Source organism: Teleopsis dalmanni, chromosome 1, assembly GCF_002237135.1.
Source record: "Teleopsis dalmanni isolate 2A chromosome 1, ASM223713v2, whole genome shotgun sequence".
Lineage (NCBI taxonomy): Eukaryota > Metazoa > Arthropoda > Insecta > Diptera > Diopsidae > Teleopsis > Teleopsis dalmanni.
In genome coordinates, this window is record NC_051846.1 from 141,359,232 (window position 1) to 141,375,387 (window position 16,156).

The 16,156-nt window shown below is 34.0% G+C and overlaps 1 protein-coding gene across 18 annotated transcripts in view; it reads left to right on the top strand.

Annotated features, from left to right (window-relative positions):
- Positions 1-7,077, top strand: part of LOC119669063 (fibroin heavy chain-like) — a 24,779-nt gene extending 17,702 nt beyond the window's left edge. For 12 of the 18 annotated variants that reach the window (XM_038078795.1, XM_038078801.1, XM_038078802.1 and 9 more), the window contains one exon: positions 3,687-7,077. In XM_038078795.1, the coding sequence (XP_037934723.1) occupies positions 3,687-6,973 (3,287 nt within the window). In that variant the 3' untranslated portion in view covers positions 6,974-7,077. The remainder of the gene's footprint in view (positions 1-3,686) is intronic. The other 6 variants (XM_038078796.1, XM_038078805.1, XM_038078807.1 and 3 more) reach the window with 6 other exon arrangements.
- Positions 7,078-16,156: the final 9,079 nt, after the last annotated feature.

Consider the following 16,156-nt stretch of genomic DNA (forward strand, 5'->3'; position numbering starts at 1 on the left):
CCCCCTACCCCCCCTCCTTCTCATCCACCTAACTTTCTTCCCACTTCCCTAACCATGTATTCGTCTTGTGTTTCCTTTCATCTTTATCTGCTCACAGATCGCCGGGATCTGTGAGCAACTTACACAACTTACACTGAGTTAGACCGGCGTAAATAATCCAAAATTCTTTGCATTATAACTAGTGTGCTGTGTAAAATAAACGATAAAATAATAAATTTGTAAAAATATTTTTTATCAAAGTTAAATTGGTTAAAATAAAATATAATAACTAAAAAAAATTTTAAGAATACCAAATAATATAACAATATATGTATAACAATTAACTCTAACTCTTGGTCTAGTATGCAGTTACTTCAACTAAGGCGGAACTTGTTCAGCACCACGATGTCTGTACTAACGGGACACTGCGAAATAGGAAAGCATGCTATGTAACTCTACAATGTAGTCTACTCTACAATGACTTTTGTTAAGACTGTGGCTGTAAACATGAGGAGGAGACCGTGTTTCATCTCATGTGTGAGTGCCCTTTTTTAGCTAGAAGAAGGTTGAAAATCTTCGGGGCCCCTTTTCTCACCGAACTGATTGAGCTGTCATTATGTAATATTAAGAACCTGACCAAATTTATTGAACTGTCAGGTTGGTTTTCCTTTACCTAATGGTGGTGTAACATACGTACCTATGATATTTCTGTGGTACCACAATAGGCAATTATTTGAGCTCAAGTAGGCTGTTTGGAAACAAAGCAATTAAAGTATTTAAAAATTTATTGCATATTAAATTAAATTACATTAAATTTTCTATTTTTTGTTTTTTCATCTATTATATGTTAATTTGAGGCTGCTAAGCTCATATCGGCAACTCGAGAGGAAATATCAAAAATTTTTATATATGTTTTTTTTTTTTGGAAATGAGTAGCTCTAAAAGGATTTCATTGCCGTGTGGCTTCAACTATTTTAAGATTGTCTTTTGAATTAAAACTATAGTTTTCTCGGTTTTCAGTTTTGTTTATACAGAGTGATTTAAAGAAATATTTAAAAAATTGCACATTTGGAGCCGGAAAGAGGTTTTTTGGAGAGGAACGTCTAACGCAGAAATGTTTATTTATTTAGCCGTAGCAAGTTTGCTGAAAACACAAATTTCAAATCTCATTGTAGGCTTCAAATTAGCTTAAAATGGTTGAAAAATTAAAAAAATACTATTAAAGACCTGATGTATGTAGAAGAGTGTTATTTATTAATTTTTTTTTATAATTTATACATTAAACCAATAAAAATAAAACTTTACTCGATTAGAAGTTTAAACCTGACCCATAAGATAGATTTTCTACTTAATTGAATTACTTAAAAAAATTGAAGGAACAAAGTTTATTCTGTTGTGGAGATAATTTTAATCTTCGACTTAATATTTTTAGTAATTGAGGATGATTTATATTTTTTTCGTTATTTTCGACTTATAAGAAAAAATCTAATCTAAATATGAATATTATTTATATGTTTGAATATTTATTTAATAGATTTTATATTATATAAAAAGAATTACTATCAAAATTTAAAATTGGAAATTTGATTTTACATGAAACTATTTAATATATATTTTATTTCTTTGATTTGTGTTTTGAAACAATATTTATTTGCATATATTATAAAACTACTGGTTGACCATATGGACTACACCGTTCACGCTTAAATAATAGTCAAAATCATAGATTTCACATATTGAAGATTTACATGGCTAATTGAAAAATTAAATTCTTGGAATTATTTTGAATTTTTTTTATTAATATTTTATATGAATTAATTTTATTCACAATTTTTAAGGCTGAGTTCAATCGATATTAATTTGAGTCTTTCAGTTAAACGCAACTGGTTGTGGTGCTTTGATTTCCAAGAACTCTCAACGCTTGTCTACGAAACTGAAAATCGTGACTTGTTCTTTAGCGGCTGCTGAGAAAACTTATGATATATGCAAAAGTTTAATGTACTTAGTATGAATGAAGCATCTGAAGTAAAATTATGTTTAATATTAAATTTCTTTATCTTTTAGTTTTTGAATGAATGCAATGATAAAATGCTTCATTTACTTTGGCAACACATCGACACATCTTGGTTTCACCAATTTTAGTGCTTTGTTAGTAAAATGAATTATCTAGTTTGATTTTATGTCCACTGCTACATATGGATGCATCTCTGAAGTACTTTCAGTACAACTGATCACAAGAATATAAAAAACTGCAATATTAAGAAATAGTGACGAATAAGATCATACCTTAAATACATTTATTCAATTAGAATTCAACAAACATTTTTGAACCAATGCAGAGAATTTGGATCTATAAAATATTTTTAGCAGTGTACATACACTGACAAGACTTAACTAAAGAGAAGAGTCTTTTCAAATTAGTCCAGTGGTTTAAACTCCGAAACAAAATTCACTTGATGGTGTACAGAATTATAATGACATAATAAATATTTGCTTTAAATGTAGCTGATTTATTACTCAAATACTTTATATTAGCAATTCGAATGCACATGTGAGTTAAAATTTCGTATTTAGATATCAAAATCCACTGACAAAACATATAAAAAAAAAGAGAATAACTTTTTTGAAAAATTTGAAAGAACAACCGACAAGCACAAGGAGACCCGACTGATATTTATCACACATATTATTCGTAGCAAATGCTCCATCATAGTCTAGGTCCAATGTCAACTTTTCCTAGAATTCGTAGTGTTTAATTTCCTAGGAACAATATTAAAACAATATTAAAACAATTTTAATTGCTTAATATTTTTTTCTAATATTATGGGGTATGAAATTTTGTTTATTAGCTTAAATTAGCATTTGACAAATGAACTAATCACCAATAAATTTGTCTTTCTATGTTATTACAAAATTAATTATAGCGTTTGAGACACGACCGTTTCGAGATGTGCTGAAGCGCCGAAAGAACTTAAAAACCAGTTGCGTATGTTAATACTTTCCAGCCAAAACTAAAGGCAGAGTGGAACAAGAAGCACACTACGAGATTTTCAAGATTTTATACTATCGATGTAGTATCTTGAAATCATATTATTTAACATGCGAATGGATGCCAAATTGTGGGAAAAGCAACAACACCTCATCCTAATATAGCGCCTCCACAAGAGCTGAGATTCAATTAGAATTTAAATACGTGTGTCATCAATAACCAAACCGTTCCTACTGAAGCTGTTTAGAAAATCACAAAACTAAGCACACAGAGTGGGGAATTATAAAAACAAACACTTTCAAGTGACTTAAAACTGATTTCTATAAAAGCCCGCGCAGGTTCATTTTAACATCTAAATAAGTGATAAACATGAGAGGGATAACATTAATAGCATTGTTTTCGGTTGGCATTACCTTCTGCAATGGTAAGTTCCTAAAAGAATTATGTACTTCAAATTACTTTAAATAATGCTTATTTAATACAGCATACGGTATTGGCCTGGGTGGTGGTGGTTTCGGTCTCGGTCTGGGAGGACACACAGGTTCAAATGGCGCAGCTGAATCTGGTTCCGGTGGTTTAATAGGTTCATTATCAGGTCAAATAGGAGGCTTAAGTGGTAGTATTGGATCTGGTCATGGGTCAGGTTACAGCAAGGGGTCTTCTGGTATTGCTGCTGGAATTGGAACAGGTTATGGTTCTACATCCGCTGGTTCATCAGGTTCATTATCTGGTCATATTGGTGGCTTAAGTGGAAGTATTGGCGCTGATCACGGATCCGGTAATGGTAAAGGCTCTGCTGGTATTGGTGCTGGAATTGGAGCAGGTCATGGTTTAACCTCTGGTAGTTCATCAGGTTCATTATCTGGTAATATCGGAGGCTTAAGTGGTAGCATTGGATCTGGTCATGGTTCAGGTTACGGCAAAGGCACTGCCAGTGTTGGTGCTGGAATTGGAGCAGGTCATGGTTCAGCCTCTGGTGGTTCATCAGGATCATTAACTGGTCATATTGGTGGCTTAAGTGGAAGTATTGGCGCTGATCACGGATCCGGCAATGGTAAAGGCTCTGCTGGTATTGGTGCTGGAATTGGAGCAGGTCATGGTTCAGCCTCTAGCGGTTCATCAGGTTCATTATCTGGTAATATCGGAGGCTTAAGTGGAAGCATTGGATCTGGTCATGGCTCTGGTAATGGCAAAGGCACTGCTGGTATTGGTGCTGGAAATGGAGCAGGTCATGGTTCAGCCTCTGGTGGTTCATCAGGTTCATTATCTGGTCATATCGGAGGCTTAAGTGGAAGTATTGGATCTGGTCATAGTTCAGGTTACGGCAAAGGCACTGCCAGTGTTGGTGCTGGAATTGGAGCAGGTCACGGTTCATCCTCTGGTGGTTCATCAGGTTCATTGTCTGGTCATATTGGTGGCTTAAGTGGAAGTATTGGTGCTGATCACGGATCTGGTAATGGTAAAGGCTCTGCTGGTATTGGTGCTGGAATTGGAGCAGGTCATGGTTCCGGATCCGCTGGTTCATCAGGTTCATTATCTGGTCATATTGGTGGCTTAAGTGGAAGTATTGGTGCTGATCATGGATCCGGTATTGGCAAAGGCTCTACTGGTATTGGTGCTGGAATTGGAGCAGGTCATGGTTCAGCCTCTAGCGGTTCATCAGGTTCATTATCTGGTAATATCGGAGGCTTAAGTGGAAGCATTGGCGCTAATAATGGCTCTGGTAATGGTAAAGGCACTCCTGGTATTGGTGCTGGAATTGGAGCAGGTCATGGTTCAGCCTCTGGTGGTTCATCAGGATCATTAACTGGTCATATTGGTGGCTTAAGTGGAAGTATTGGCGCTAATCATGGCTCTGGTAATGGTAAAGGCTCTGCAGGTATTGGTGCTGGAATTGGAGAAGGTCATGGTTCAGCCTCTAGTGGTTCATCAGGTTCATTATCAGGTCATATTGGTGGCTTAAGTGGAAGTATTGGCGCTAATCATGGCTCTGGTAATGGCAAAGGCACTGCTGGAATTGGTGCTGGTATTGGAGCAGGTCATGGTTCAGCCTCTAGTGGTTCATCAGGTTCATTATCTGGTAATATCGGAGGCTTAAGTGGAAGTATTGGATCTGGTCATGGGTCAGGTTACGGCAAAGGCACTGCCAGTGTTGGTGCTGAAAATGGAGCAGGTCATGGTTCAGCCTCTGGTAGTTCATCAGGATCATTATCTGGTCATATTGGTGGCTTAAGTGGAAGTATTGGCGCTGATCACGGATCCGGTAATGGTAAAGGTTCTGCTGGTATTGGTGCTGGAATTGGAGCAGGTCATGGTTCAGCCTCTGGTGGTTCATCAGGTTCATTATCTGGCAATATCGGAGGCTTAAGTGGAAGTATTGGCGCTAATCATGGTTCTGGTAATGGTAAAGGCTCTGCTGGTATTGGTGCTGGAATTGGAGCAGGTCATGGTTCAGGCTCTGGTGGTTCATCAGGTTCATTATCTGGTCATATTGGTGGCTTAAGTGGAAGTATTGGCGCTAATCATGGCTCTGATAATGGTAAAGGCACTGCTGGTATTGGTGCTGGAATTGGAGCAGGTCATGGTTCAGCCTCTGGTGGTTCATCAGGTTCATTATCTGGTAATATTGGTGGCTTAAGTGGAAGTATTGGCGCTAATCATGGATCCGGTAATGGTAAAGGCTCTGCTGGTATTGGTGCTGGAATTGGAGCAGGTCATGGTTCTGGATCAGCTGGTTCATCAGGTTCATTATCTGGTAATATCGGAGGCTTAAGTGGAAGTATTGGTGCTGATCATGGATCCGGTAATGGCAAAGGTTCTACTGGTATTGGTGCTGGAATTGAAGCAGGTCATGGTTCAGCCTCTAGTGGTTCATCAGGTTCATTATCTGGTAATATCGGAGGCTTAAGTGGAAGTATTGGATCTGGTCATGGTTCAGGTTACGGCAAAGGCACTGCCAGTGTTGGTGCTGGAATTGGAGCAGGTCATGGTTCAGCCTCTGGTGGTTTATCAGGATCATTATCTGGTCATATTGGTGGCTTAAGTGGAGGTGTTGGCGCTGATCACGGATCCGGTAATGGTAAAGGCTCTGCTGGTATTGGTGGTGGAATTGGAGCAGGTCATGGTTCAGCCTCTAGTGGTTCATCAGGTTTATTATCTGGCAATATCGGAGGCATAAGTGGAAGTATTGGATCTGGTCATGGTTCAGGTTACGGCAAAGGCACTGCCAGTGTTGGTGCTGGAATTGGAGCAGGGCATGGTTCAGCCTCTGGCGGTTCATCAGGATCATTATCCGGTAATATTGGTGGCTTAAGTGGAAGCATTGGATCCGGTCATGGTTCTGGTAATGGTAAAGGCTCTGCTGGTATTGGTGCTGGAATTGGAGCAGGTCATGGTTCTGTATCCGCTGGTTCATCAGGTTTATTATCTGGTAATATTGGTGGCTTAAGTGGAAGCATTGGATCCGGTCATGGTTCAGGTTACGGCAAAGGCACTGCCAGTGTTGGTGCTGGAATTGGAGCAGGTCATGGTTCAACCTCTAGTGGTTCATCAGGTTCATTATCTGGTCATATTGGTGGCTTAAGTGGAAGTATTGGTGCTGATCATGGATCCGGTAATGATAAAGGTTCTGCCAGTGTTGGTGCTGGAATTGGAGCAGGTCATGGTTCAGCCTCTAGTGGTTCATCAGGTTCATTATCTGGTAATATCGGAGGCTTAAGTGGAAGTATTGGTGCTGATCATGGATCGGGTAATGGCAAAGGCTCTGCTGGTATTGGTGCTGGAATTGGAGGTGGTTATGGATCATCTTCAGTAGGCTCTTCAGGTTTGTTGTCTGGTCATGTTGGAGGCTTAAGTGGAAGTAGTGGTTCTGGTTATGGTTCTTCTTATCTTGGTAGCGGAAGTAAAGCTACTTCATCGGGTTATCATTCTGGTGGCTTGAGCGGTAGTTTTGGAGGACTTGGGGGACATATTGGAGGCTCCTCTGGATTGGGATTGTTTGGCTGAAGAAATTGCTTATGGCATATCGGACTTACCCTAGTTAGGAACTAACAGCTAAATAACTTGTAATAATTTTGTGATACATGATTAATATATCTTTTTTACTTAAATTGTTTGTATATATTTTGTCTCTGCTTACTTTTTCTTCTATTTTTTTGCTTTTTGTTTTATTTGCTGTTGTGTTTTAACTTCACATGTTTGGACTTACCATATATCAAAGTAAGTCTACGTTTTGGGGCTCATTTTCTCATATAATCAAATTCTATTTTATTGGATTATATTTTTGAGACTTACGATTGAAAATAGTAGTTTCGTTGGTTATGCAGCTATGGGAAGCGCATCAGTGATGAGACATTGCTGAAGGAACGTTTATATATTTTCGTATTATATATATTACATTTGGATCTTAGCATATTTTATTCAAATCTCTTGCACAGAATTATCAATTTGATCGTTCCGGAAATAAACGGAACGTTTCAGAAATAAATTTTGATTAAAACTTTAGATTTGAAAATATTGTTGCATAATGGCAGTAAATGTGAAATTAAACATTATTTAAATATTATACAGAGAATATTCCAAAATACTAGATTATACACAGATAATTTTTGATGACATATCGGCACATAGTTGGCAATATCGTGGTTCGGCCATTACTTGATGGATACGCGTTTGCATACAAACATGTTGTTCTGCGCAATCGATCGATGTTTTTGGTGACTAAGCCGAAAAAGATTGCTTATCGTACTGATTTAACAAACATAGAAATTAAAATTGGCTGTTTGTGTCACGCTTTTGTCATTTTCAAAGAAGTGATCAAAGGTCTTTTACACCAGACTGTATGCCATCCTTGCAATAATACTTTGTGCTTGAAATAGTCTTTCTCCAGTTACTTCTAGATTTTCACTGTCCCAGATACCGAATGTAACAGTTTTGTTTGTTAATATATTTACCAAACCAAATAGTACTGCATTATTTTAGTAACATAAATAGTTTCACGATTTTGGAATTGGCATTCCTTCTAGGCCAGAAGGTTTGTCGTTTTCACACATTGCAAAATTGCAAATAATTCATAAGCTTTTCACGATTTTCTATTGTTTCTATTTTTGATGAATAGTACTTATCATCAGAACTCGATCCAGATAAAAGATCTCAAACATATCTTCACACTATTGCAGAAAACAATCTTGGGTGGTCTGTGAACTTCGACTGATCTTGTAGAACTTCGATGTTGGGAAAGAATTCTTTACAGTCTATATTCCTGCGAACGCTTAAGATAACTAAAAACTAATTACAAACTGATATAACTGACACATGTACAATAAGTATGATACCTTGTACATGTGAAGTACATTTGCAATAAAATTTCTTCCAATCGAATATAATATCAGAATAATCGATATTAATGATGTTGGTAAAATTTTAATGACTAATGATTTTTAGCTTTAGTTACTTATAAGTGACATTGGTTAGTGGCTATATCCAACAGAATTGTTAAGACTACTTATAATTTTTTTCTTCTTTGATCTATAACTACAAACCTTCTAAGCTTCAAGGATATGTTCAAGGAGTGGATTACTTACTGTAGACTGACACACTGATTACTCTAGATGTATCTTTTATGTTATATGTTATTTTACCTCAATATATTCTAGTAGTATTCCTTATATTCGAACACATGCCTTATACACAGTATGTACCTATAAATTTGCTAAATATGTGTCTGTTGTTATCACTTATCAGTATTATTTTTGTATATAGCTTGTTTGATATTAATACATAGAGGATACGATAATTTTGAATTCTATAAACTCATATTGTCCATTCGGAAACATAACAGTTGTTTATTTTTCCAACAGTAAGTCCAATTAAATTACATTGAAATTATATATTATATAATATATATTATGTTGAAATCAAACACGATGAATAGATAGAGTTATATATGAGTTCGATCATATATATATATATATCAGTAAATTAATTTATTTGCTTTCTATTATAATTATGAAAAGTTACCCAAACTTTACAGATTTTTATTGATTATAATAAGTAATATATGTAATATAAGTATATAAGTAGAGTCGGAATATTTTACCTATCATTATACACCTCCTTGGGCTCACTACTTGTTTCATTAGGGACCTCAACTTAGATATATTATCGTTGTTCTCTTAATATATATATGTTATAAAAAATATTATAGGATTTCTATAAAATAAAGATGAACTTAAGATTTTTATTTATTTAGCTGCTTATCGTTCTATGATTATAGTATAGTATATATCTTATATCGGTCTACAGTAGTTTTGATTTTATCTATAATACTTGATTTTAATACAAGTTTGATAATCTTTCCTTATGAATCTCCAACAAATTATGTTATGTATAGTTCATAATCAAAATATTTTGTATCATATGTCGAGGTTCTGATCTGTAACTCATAGATGTCAATTATAAGTTTTCTACTTGCACTTTTTTCCAGATTTTAAACAATAACTCCATGCTTTGAAATATTAAGTTTCTTCTTCTTTCGAAGAGCGTAGTAAGAGGTACTTAATATAATTAGTTTAACTATGAAGTAGCATTAGGTTATCAATGTCTGTGTTAACATAGCGTACCATGAATGATTAAGTTAAATTAAAAAAGCCATAACCAAATAGAATTAGATAAAAACAGTTGAGGGAGAATATAAATAATTCCAAGAATGCAGTAAAGTCTTTAGGAACTATTTCGAGTACATTTTGTAGATATCTTGCCGAGGCACGTTTGTTGTTGTGTTGTTGTTGTTGGCTTTGTTTCAATAACAGCAAGAAAAAAATCATGTTGCTTGGTAATGCTCCATGCTGGTAACATGAAGCAGTGTCAAAGTTCGTTTTTACTGGATAGTTTTCCTTTAATTTATGATGTAGTGAACATGTAAGACTATCAACTGCAATGAAGGCCGTAATAGAGCATCAGCAACACAGACAATCGTATGAAACAAATATTTGCAGGATACTTACGAAAGAAATTGTGAACTGGAAATGGGAGTTTGATCCTTGGTTTTTGTTGGAAACTTGCAACTTTTAGCGGAAGCTATTGTGATTGTGGTCACTTCAATGGTGTGATGTGTTTGCATGACTGTTTTGAGAATTGGAAGTTGGTATGTGTTACCCTATATTTGTCAAACTTGCACGTACTTTAGATATTGTGTTTGTTGCCAGTGCTTATTCTTGCCATAGCAATTCGGCCCATATTTGTACTTTAAATAAAAGTTGTTCCTTTTCGGCGCTACAATTTAGAAAAACAATTTCGTTTCATGATGTTTGTAACTTATTTATGCAGTAATAAAAGTAATAATATCGGAATGGAGAGATGAAAAGTAATATTATATATTCTGTAATATTATTTATACTTGGCTCACTTTTCTGCTGAAATTTTTGCTAATGAAAAATGCGATTTTTACTTCTGCACAGCCGTACAATCGATCATATTTTTTGCTTATGTGCTCTATTTGTATAATAATCCTTGCAGTAATAAATTCGACCCATTGTCCTGTAGCCTTTTTCCTCATGTGCACACACACACACAACAGAAAAGGAAAACTTTTATTTAACTTTTCACATACGCGCGCATTATTCCTGGCCCCGTACTTCCTGTGTTCTCTTCGATGCAGTCCTTGAGAATACTGGAATGTGCAACTTCTGACATTTGAAATATTGTTATTGTTTTAAGTTTTGTTTGTTATAGTAGAATATTTTTTTTTTCATTGTAGTTTGTGATTTTTTAATTTTGGTTTTGTATTGTTTTCAGTTGTGTAATATTTTAGTTGGTGACTTGTAGCGTTGCAGATACTCGTTTCACTTGAAATCGTGCTGTACGTGTTTCTAAAATTGATGAATGGCTGCAACATCATTTGTTTCCCGATTTTACATTTGCACAGAATTTGAACATAAAATTCAGGTAAAAACATACAAAACCTATTGCAGTTGACACTTTGTAGTTCCCATTTTTATTTAAAAACTTACGACTGATAAGAAAAAGTGCTGGATAGTAGATTCACTAGTGTTTTGATGAATTATTTACGAATTGTATTTATTATCACTAACAAAAACTGCAATAACAATTGCTATAGGAAACAAATTTGCTATAAGAAAATTCAGAAAGTAATGCTAAATTATTCATTAAATTAGGAAAGGAAGCAAATGCTCAGTCTCTCTAATCAAAACTGCTCAAATTGTATTATTGTTAATTTCCTTACATTGTTACATCTAAAACTGGTGCGGATGTATTCATTTTCTAGTTGGTTAATAAGGAAAAATTGACAGGCTATCCTACTTACCACTATCTAATCTTAGAGTAATCACTCTCCGCACGGGGAGGTACGCAGATCTTAGATCAATCACTGAATAATCATGAAGTTTATAAGGAATACATAAATTAGTCAATATGATGGGTGGGACCCTGTAGTATCCCTAGCTATCAAAGAGTAAAAGTGCCCAGTTGCGCTGACTCGAAAAAAGAATCAACATATTGGGAAAAAAAAAATATTTCGAAATAATTACTCGATTTGAGTACAATAAACGTAATCCAAAATAAAGTTGAAATTTTATAAACGTTTCTTACCCTAAGCCACACACATATTCTGTGTACTGGAAACATTCAATGGTGTTATAAGGACCTGTTAACAAAACGGGTGTTGTAAGAAATTATTATACATAGAAAAAATCTTACACAACTGTCTTACTATAGGACAGGTGTAATATAAAATTTTAGCGGCAAAATTTTAATAAAATAATAATAATAAATCAATCAACAAAACGCGTTATCAAGTTTACAAAAATTCTAACAATAATAAAAAAATAATAAAAAAATTATTAAAAATCTACACTTAAACAATAACAATAATTAGAATAATAATAAAAACAATAAAAAAATTTACTACTGCAAAGTAGTAAAAAAATTGACGTATAATTACACTAACAAAACAATAGTGTATATTACACTTCTTCGGTATGAAAGCCGCGTCAAAAATTCACATCTCTACTTTTGGCAACTCTTTACAAGGGTGATAGAAATTTAAATCTCTATCACAAATCCTTCGTCCACGGCTAAAGAAATCCACATTTTGTAGCAAAACCTATACTTCAGAAAAGGAATTCACTTTTCTTTAAACAAGAGTCAGCTAAACAGCGAGCTCGTGATCACATCGCATCACTTCCGTCACTTAGTTCACGGCATTCTCAGCTCTGTCAAATGCGTCTCATTTTTCCAATGTTCCTAATAAATAAATGTATTGTAGAGCGGGGCCTTGGATCCGGCAAGTTAGACCCCGACGAAAAAGGTTCATTACAAAATTCCAGCAACTGCTGGTATAAACACACTATGAATATCAGATCCTGATCAACTTAAAGAAAAAATTTTTGGATTGGAACTTTTACAAACCATTTTTAAATAATAGATTTCGAGTACTTTTCGTACAGAATTTGAAAGAATTTTTGAAAGAATTTTTGATAAAATTAACAACGATTTGTAGATCAAAATTTATTAACTTGCGTACAGTATTTAGAAGAAGAAATGTGACACTTCTTAGAAGACTGGTCTTTCAATAATAGTAAAATTACTATTATTGAATCTATTAAAAATTGTTGAATATTTCTGTTATAATAAAAGAGACAATTTTTAAGAAACAGTACAAGACTTTTCTAATTCTTCCAAAACCTTATATTGCTCTGTTGAAAAATATAACTCTTTGTTCGCGCAGTATGGGATGTCCAGAGAGATTAAATAAGAAAGATTTAAAGCCTGCATTACAAAAAAAGTCCGAGCCCAGTCAAGAAACAACATAAAATGATTTTACTGCACAAAAAATACGTTGTAATCACCTAAATCCGAAATTCTACTTTACACTACATTGTGCGTTATCAGATTATTGCTTGTTTCGGTCAATGTAAAGCGCTCTTCAATACCAACACTTCAGACAGCCCGAAAATTGCTCCATGAGGAAGTCGCATCAGAAGACAATCCATTCTTTTTCATGAAATCTAAAAATCGCCAGAAAGATGGTCGAAAAACATACAACATTGATAGAAAATAATTCCATTGAAATAAGATTAATCAAGATTGAAGATATCAGAAAATATAAAGCATGAAGTTATACACCCAAAAACTTGATTCATTAGGCTAATTTTACTTATTTATCCATCATCACACAAAAATATGATTAATATTAGATTATTAAATTATGTGTTACTAGAGTATCATTATTTACTCTATAAAAAGAAAGTCATTTAATATAAGTATTATATTAAGACCTTTTAAGATTTTGTGGTGTATTAGTGCAGTTAATTAATTAAGCAAAATTCACACAAAGGTAGGTATGGACTTCTATTAATTCGAATATATATGCCCCGATTTGAGTATTAATGCGAAATATTTTAATCCATTTTATAAGCACTTTGCTAAAGTACAGTATCCGCGTGACGTACTCGTGAAGCCACTAAAATTTCATGCATCCAATTGCAGAATTTTAATGGTGCAAGTGAGTATTCTTGGGAGGAAATCTGCGCATCAAAATGCAAATGTGACAGACTAAATGAATCCGTTACTTAACTGTCTGTAATGCTAGGGAGCTACTTTGCATATCTCAAATGAAGTTTGCATTAAACTCAAAGAGTGGCTTGCGAGTGACTTCGGCTGGAGTAATTCAAACATTTCCATCAGTTAAAGCGGATGCCACAAATTCACGTGACACATCTCAGAAATTAATGCGTGTCTTCTGCTGCATTTGTATGCAAACTGCTTATCCCAGCCGCACTAAAAGCCGTTGCATCCAAGGCGCATTAGGATGTTTGCATAACTGAGGTAGCAGATTATTTTATTCGGTTGCATTTACTGAAGTACTCAAATTTATGTGCGCTTCTTACTAAATACATTCGTAAGAGATCAAATACATTACGTAGCAAATTAGTGATTAACATTTGAAGCTTATGCGCCTTATTTGGTAGTACGAGTATTGCACAATTCTGTATTCTCTATTCTGTATTCTGTACCTGAGCATTTGCAGGTTCAGACTTTTTCTATTTGCCGTTGGAACACTACTTGCAAGTGCTGTCATAAATATTGTCAGGTTTATTTATTAGCAAATATATTTATAACTCATCGAATAACTAGTTTCCAATTATTATTTTAAAATATACTCATATTAAGTAATGTGGTTTTCAATTTATAATCATTGAATCATTGACGTTGATTTACACAATGCTATTAAATTACATAAATTTTAAAATTAATAAAATACTGTGTATATTTTATACAAAACTTGTTTTCTTTGGATTTAGTACTCTTCACACTAACGCCTTTTTGGAATAAACTAAGTTTGTCAAAATATTTGTAACGTAGAACAAGAGATATAGGAGATCGCATATATATGAACTCCACTGTATATTTTACTATTAACAACAACGACACAAATTATTTAAACTATATTTACATAATTATTGATAAATATTTATATATAGAGGATTTTTGTGTACTACATCTTATAAAGTTTATACATAAAAGCTATGTAAGCTTAACTGTATCAACATCTGAATATCGCGAAGTGACTTCCATTGAATCTTAAATGACATATTTAGTTGAAATTTTATTTATCTAAAAAGAGAGTAGCAGTTTTTTGGACCTATGGCTCTGATCAACACGCATATAAACAGATATGTACATTTCAGATCTATGCATTTTAACATTTTCATATTTTTGAGTGTAAGTTTACGTACATATTTTCAAGTAACGATATAAGATATAAGGAAGTAATGTGAAACTGAGCACAGTATTCATATATATAGACAATCTTAATATTTTACATATTATTACACAATTACAATTTATATAAACTTAAATAGATTTAAATAGATTTTAAATAGATGTATTAAAATAGAAATAGATGTATTGATCTCAGGTTTTTTTTATTGAATGCACCAAATTGATCTTTTATGCTTTCTCCAAAAATGACTACTTTTAATGGACCTGTAAATCTGCTCGAATGAAGATAAAAATACTGCAATTAATAAGTAGCTGCTTACAAAAACTACCAATTGATATATGAAAAATAATGGAACTCTATTGTACACTGATAGTTCTACAAATAAAAATCATGCCACATTTGTGTTTGTGCATCAAAATCACTCTGTCATTGCGGTAGTACTTGTATTCCATACATACAGCTGTAGCTCTTGCCATCAAACTTGCAACAGATCACGTGAAATTACAGATTTCGAATATGAACAGATACTAAGTTCCCAATATGATCTGTGAAAAATCATAATAAAAGCAAAATCTAAATCAAAAAATTAAATCAAATAAAATCAATTAATTTATTTAATGGCAAATTAAGACAAATTAATAAACAGGTCAAGCTGCCTTTGCAGTGATGTGGAAGACCCAATAGCAGCGGAATAGTCAACCTATAAACACCAATGCAACTCCATAAATACTAGTAGTTTCAAAATAATATACGTATAATTATACACGCGTAAGCAATGACATCCAAAACTTTCTTATGTGTACCTTTTGCGGTGAAACAAGAATCTAACTGTCCGTTTTATAATAGCTCACTATACAGACAACATGTGTTAAACAACTGCAGTTAAAGCAGTACTTCCGTTAAGAAATTCCAGCGGTGAAGGGCTCGAAGCGACGAAGAAAAAGTTAATGTATTTGCTAATCATCTGAGTCAAATTTTTGAACCAAATCTCTCTAATAAATTGGATTTACCACTTCCGCATATCAACAATAATGTTATCAACTTACAAATCTTCGCAAGCGATATCGAGGTCAACACCGAAGAAAAACTTGTATGCAAAAAAGCGCTTGGATACGATTCTATATGTCCAATTATGCTGAAGTCTGCCTCTCATGGCAATTTCATTAATTACAAAGATTTTTAACGCCATAATAAATTTAGACATATCGCGACGGTTTGGAAAAAAGCATTAATTATAATGATTCAAAAGCCCAGAAGGAATACTATATTACCTATATCATATAATAAGAAGTCCTTAATAAGAAGCACTTTTGAAAATCGAAATTATTGCTCTGGTGTCTTTTTAGATGTTTAGATGCACCAGCAAAACATACACGCAGTACTTTAATCATACTTGATACACAGATCTTTCAGTGTAAAGTATAACTCGCACACAACCAAAGACT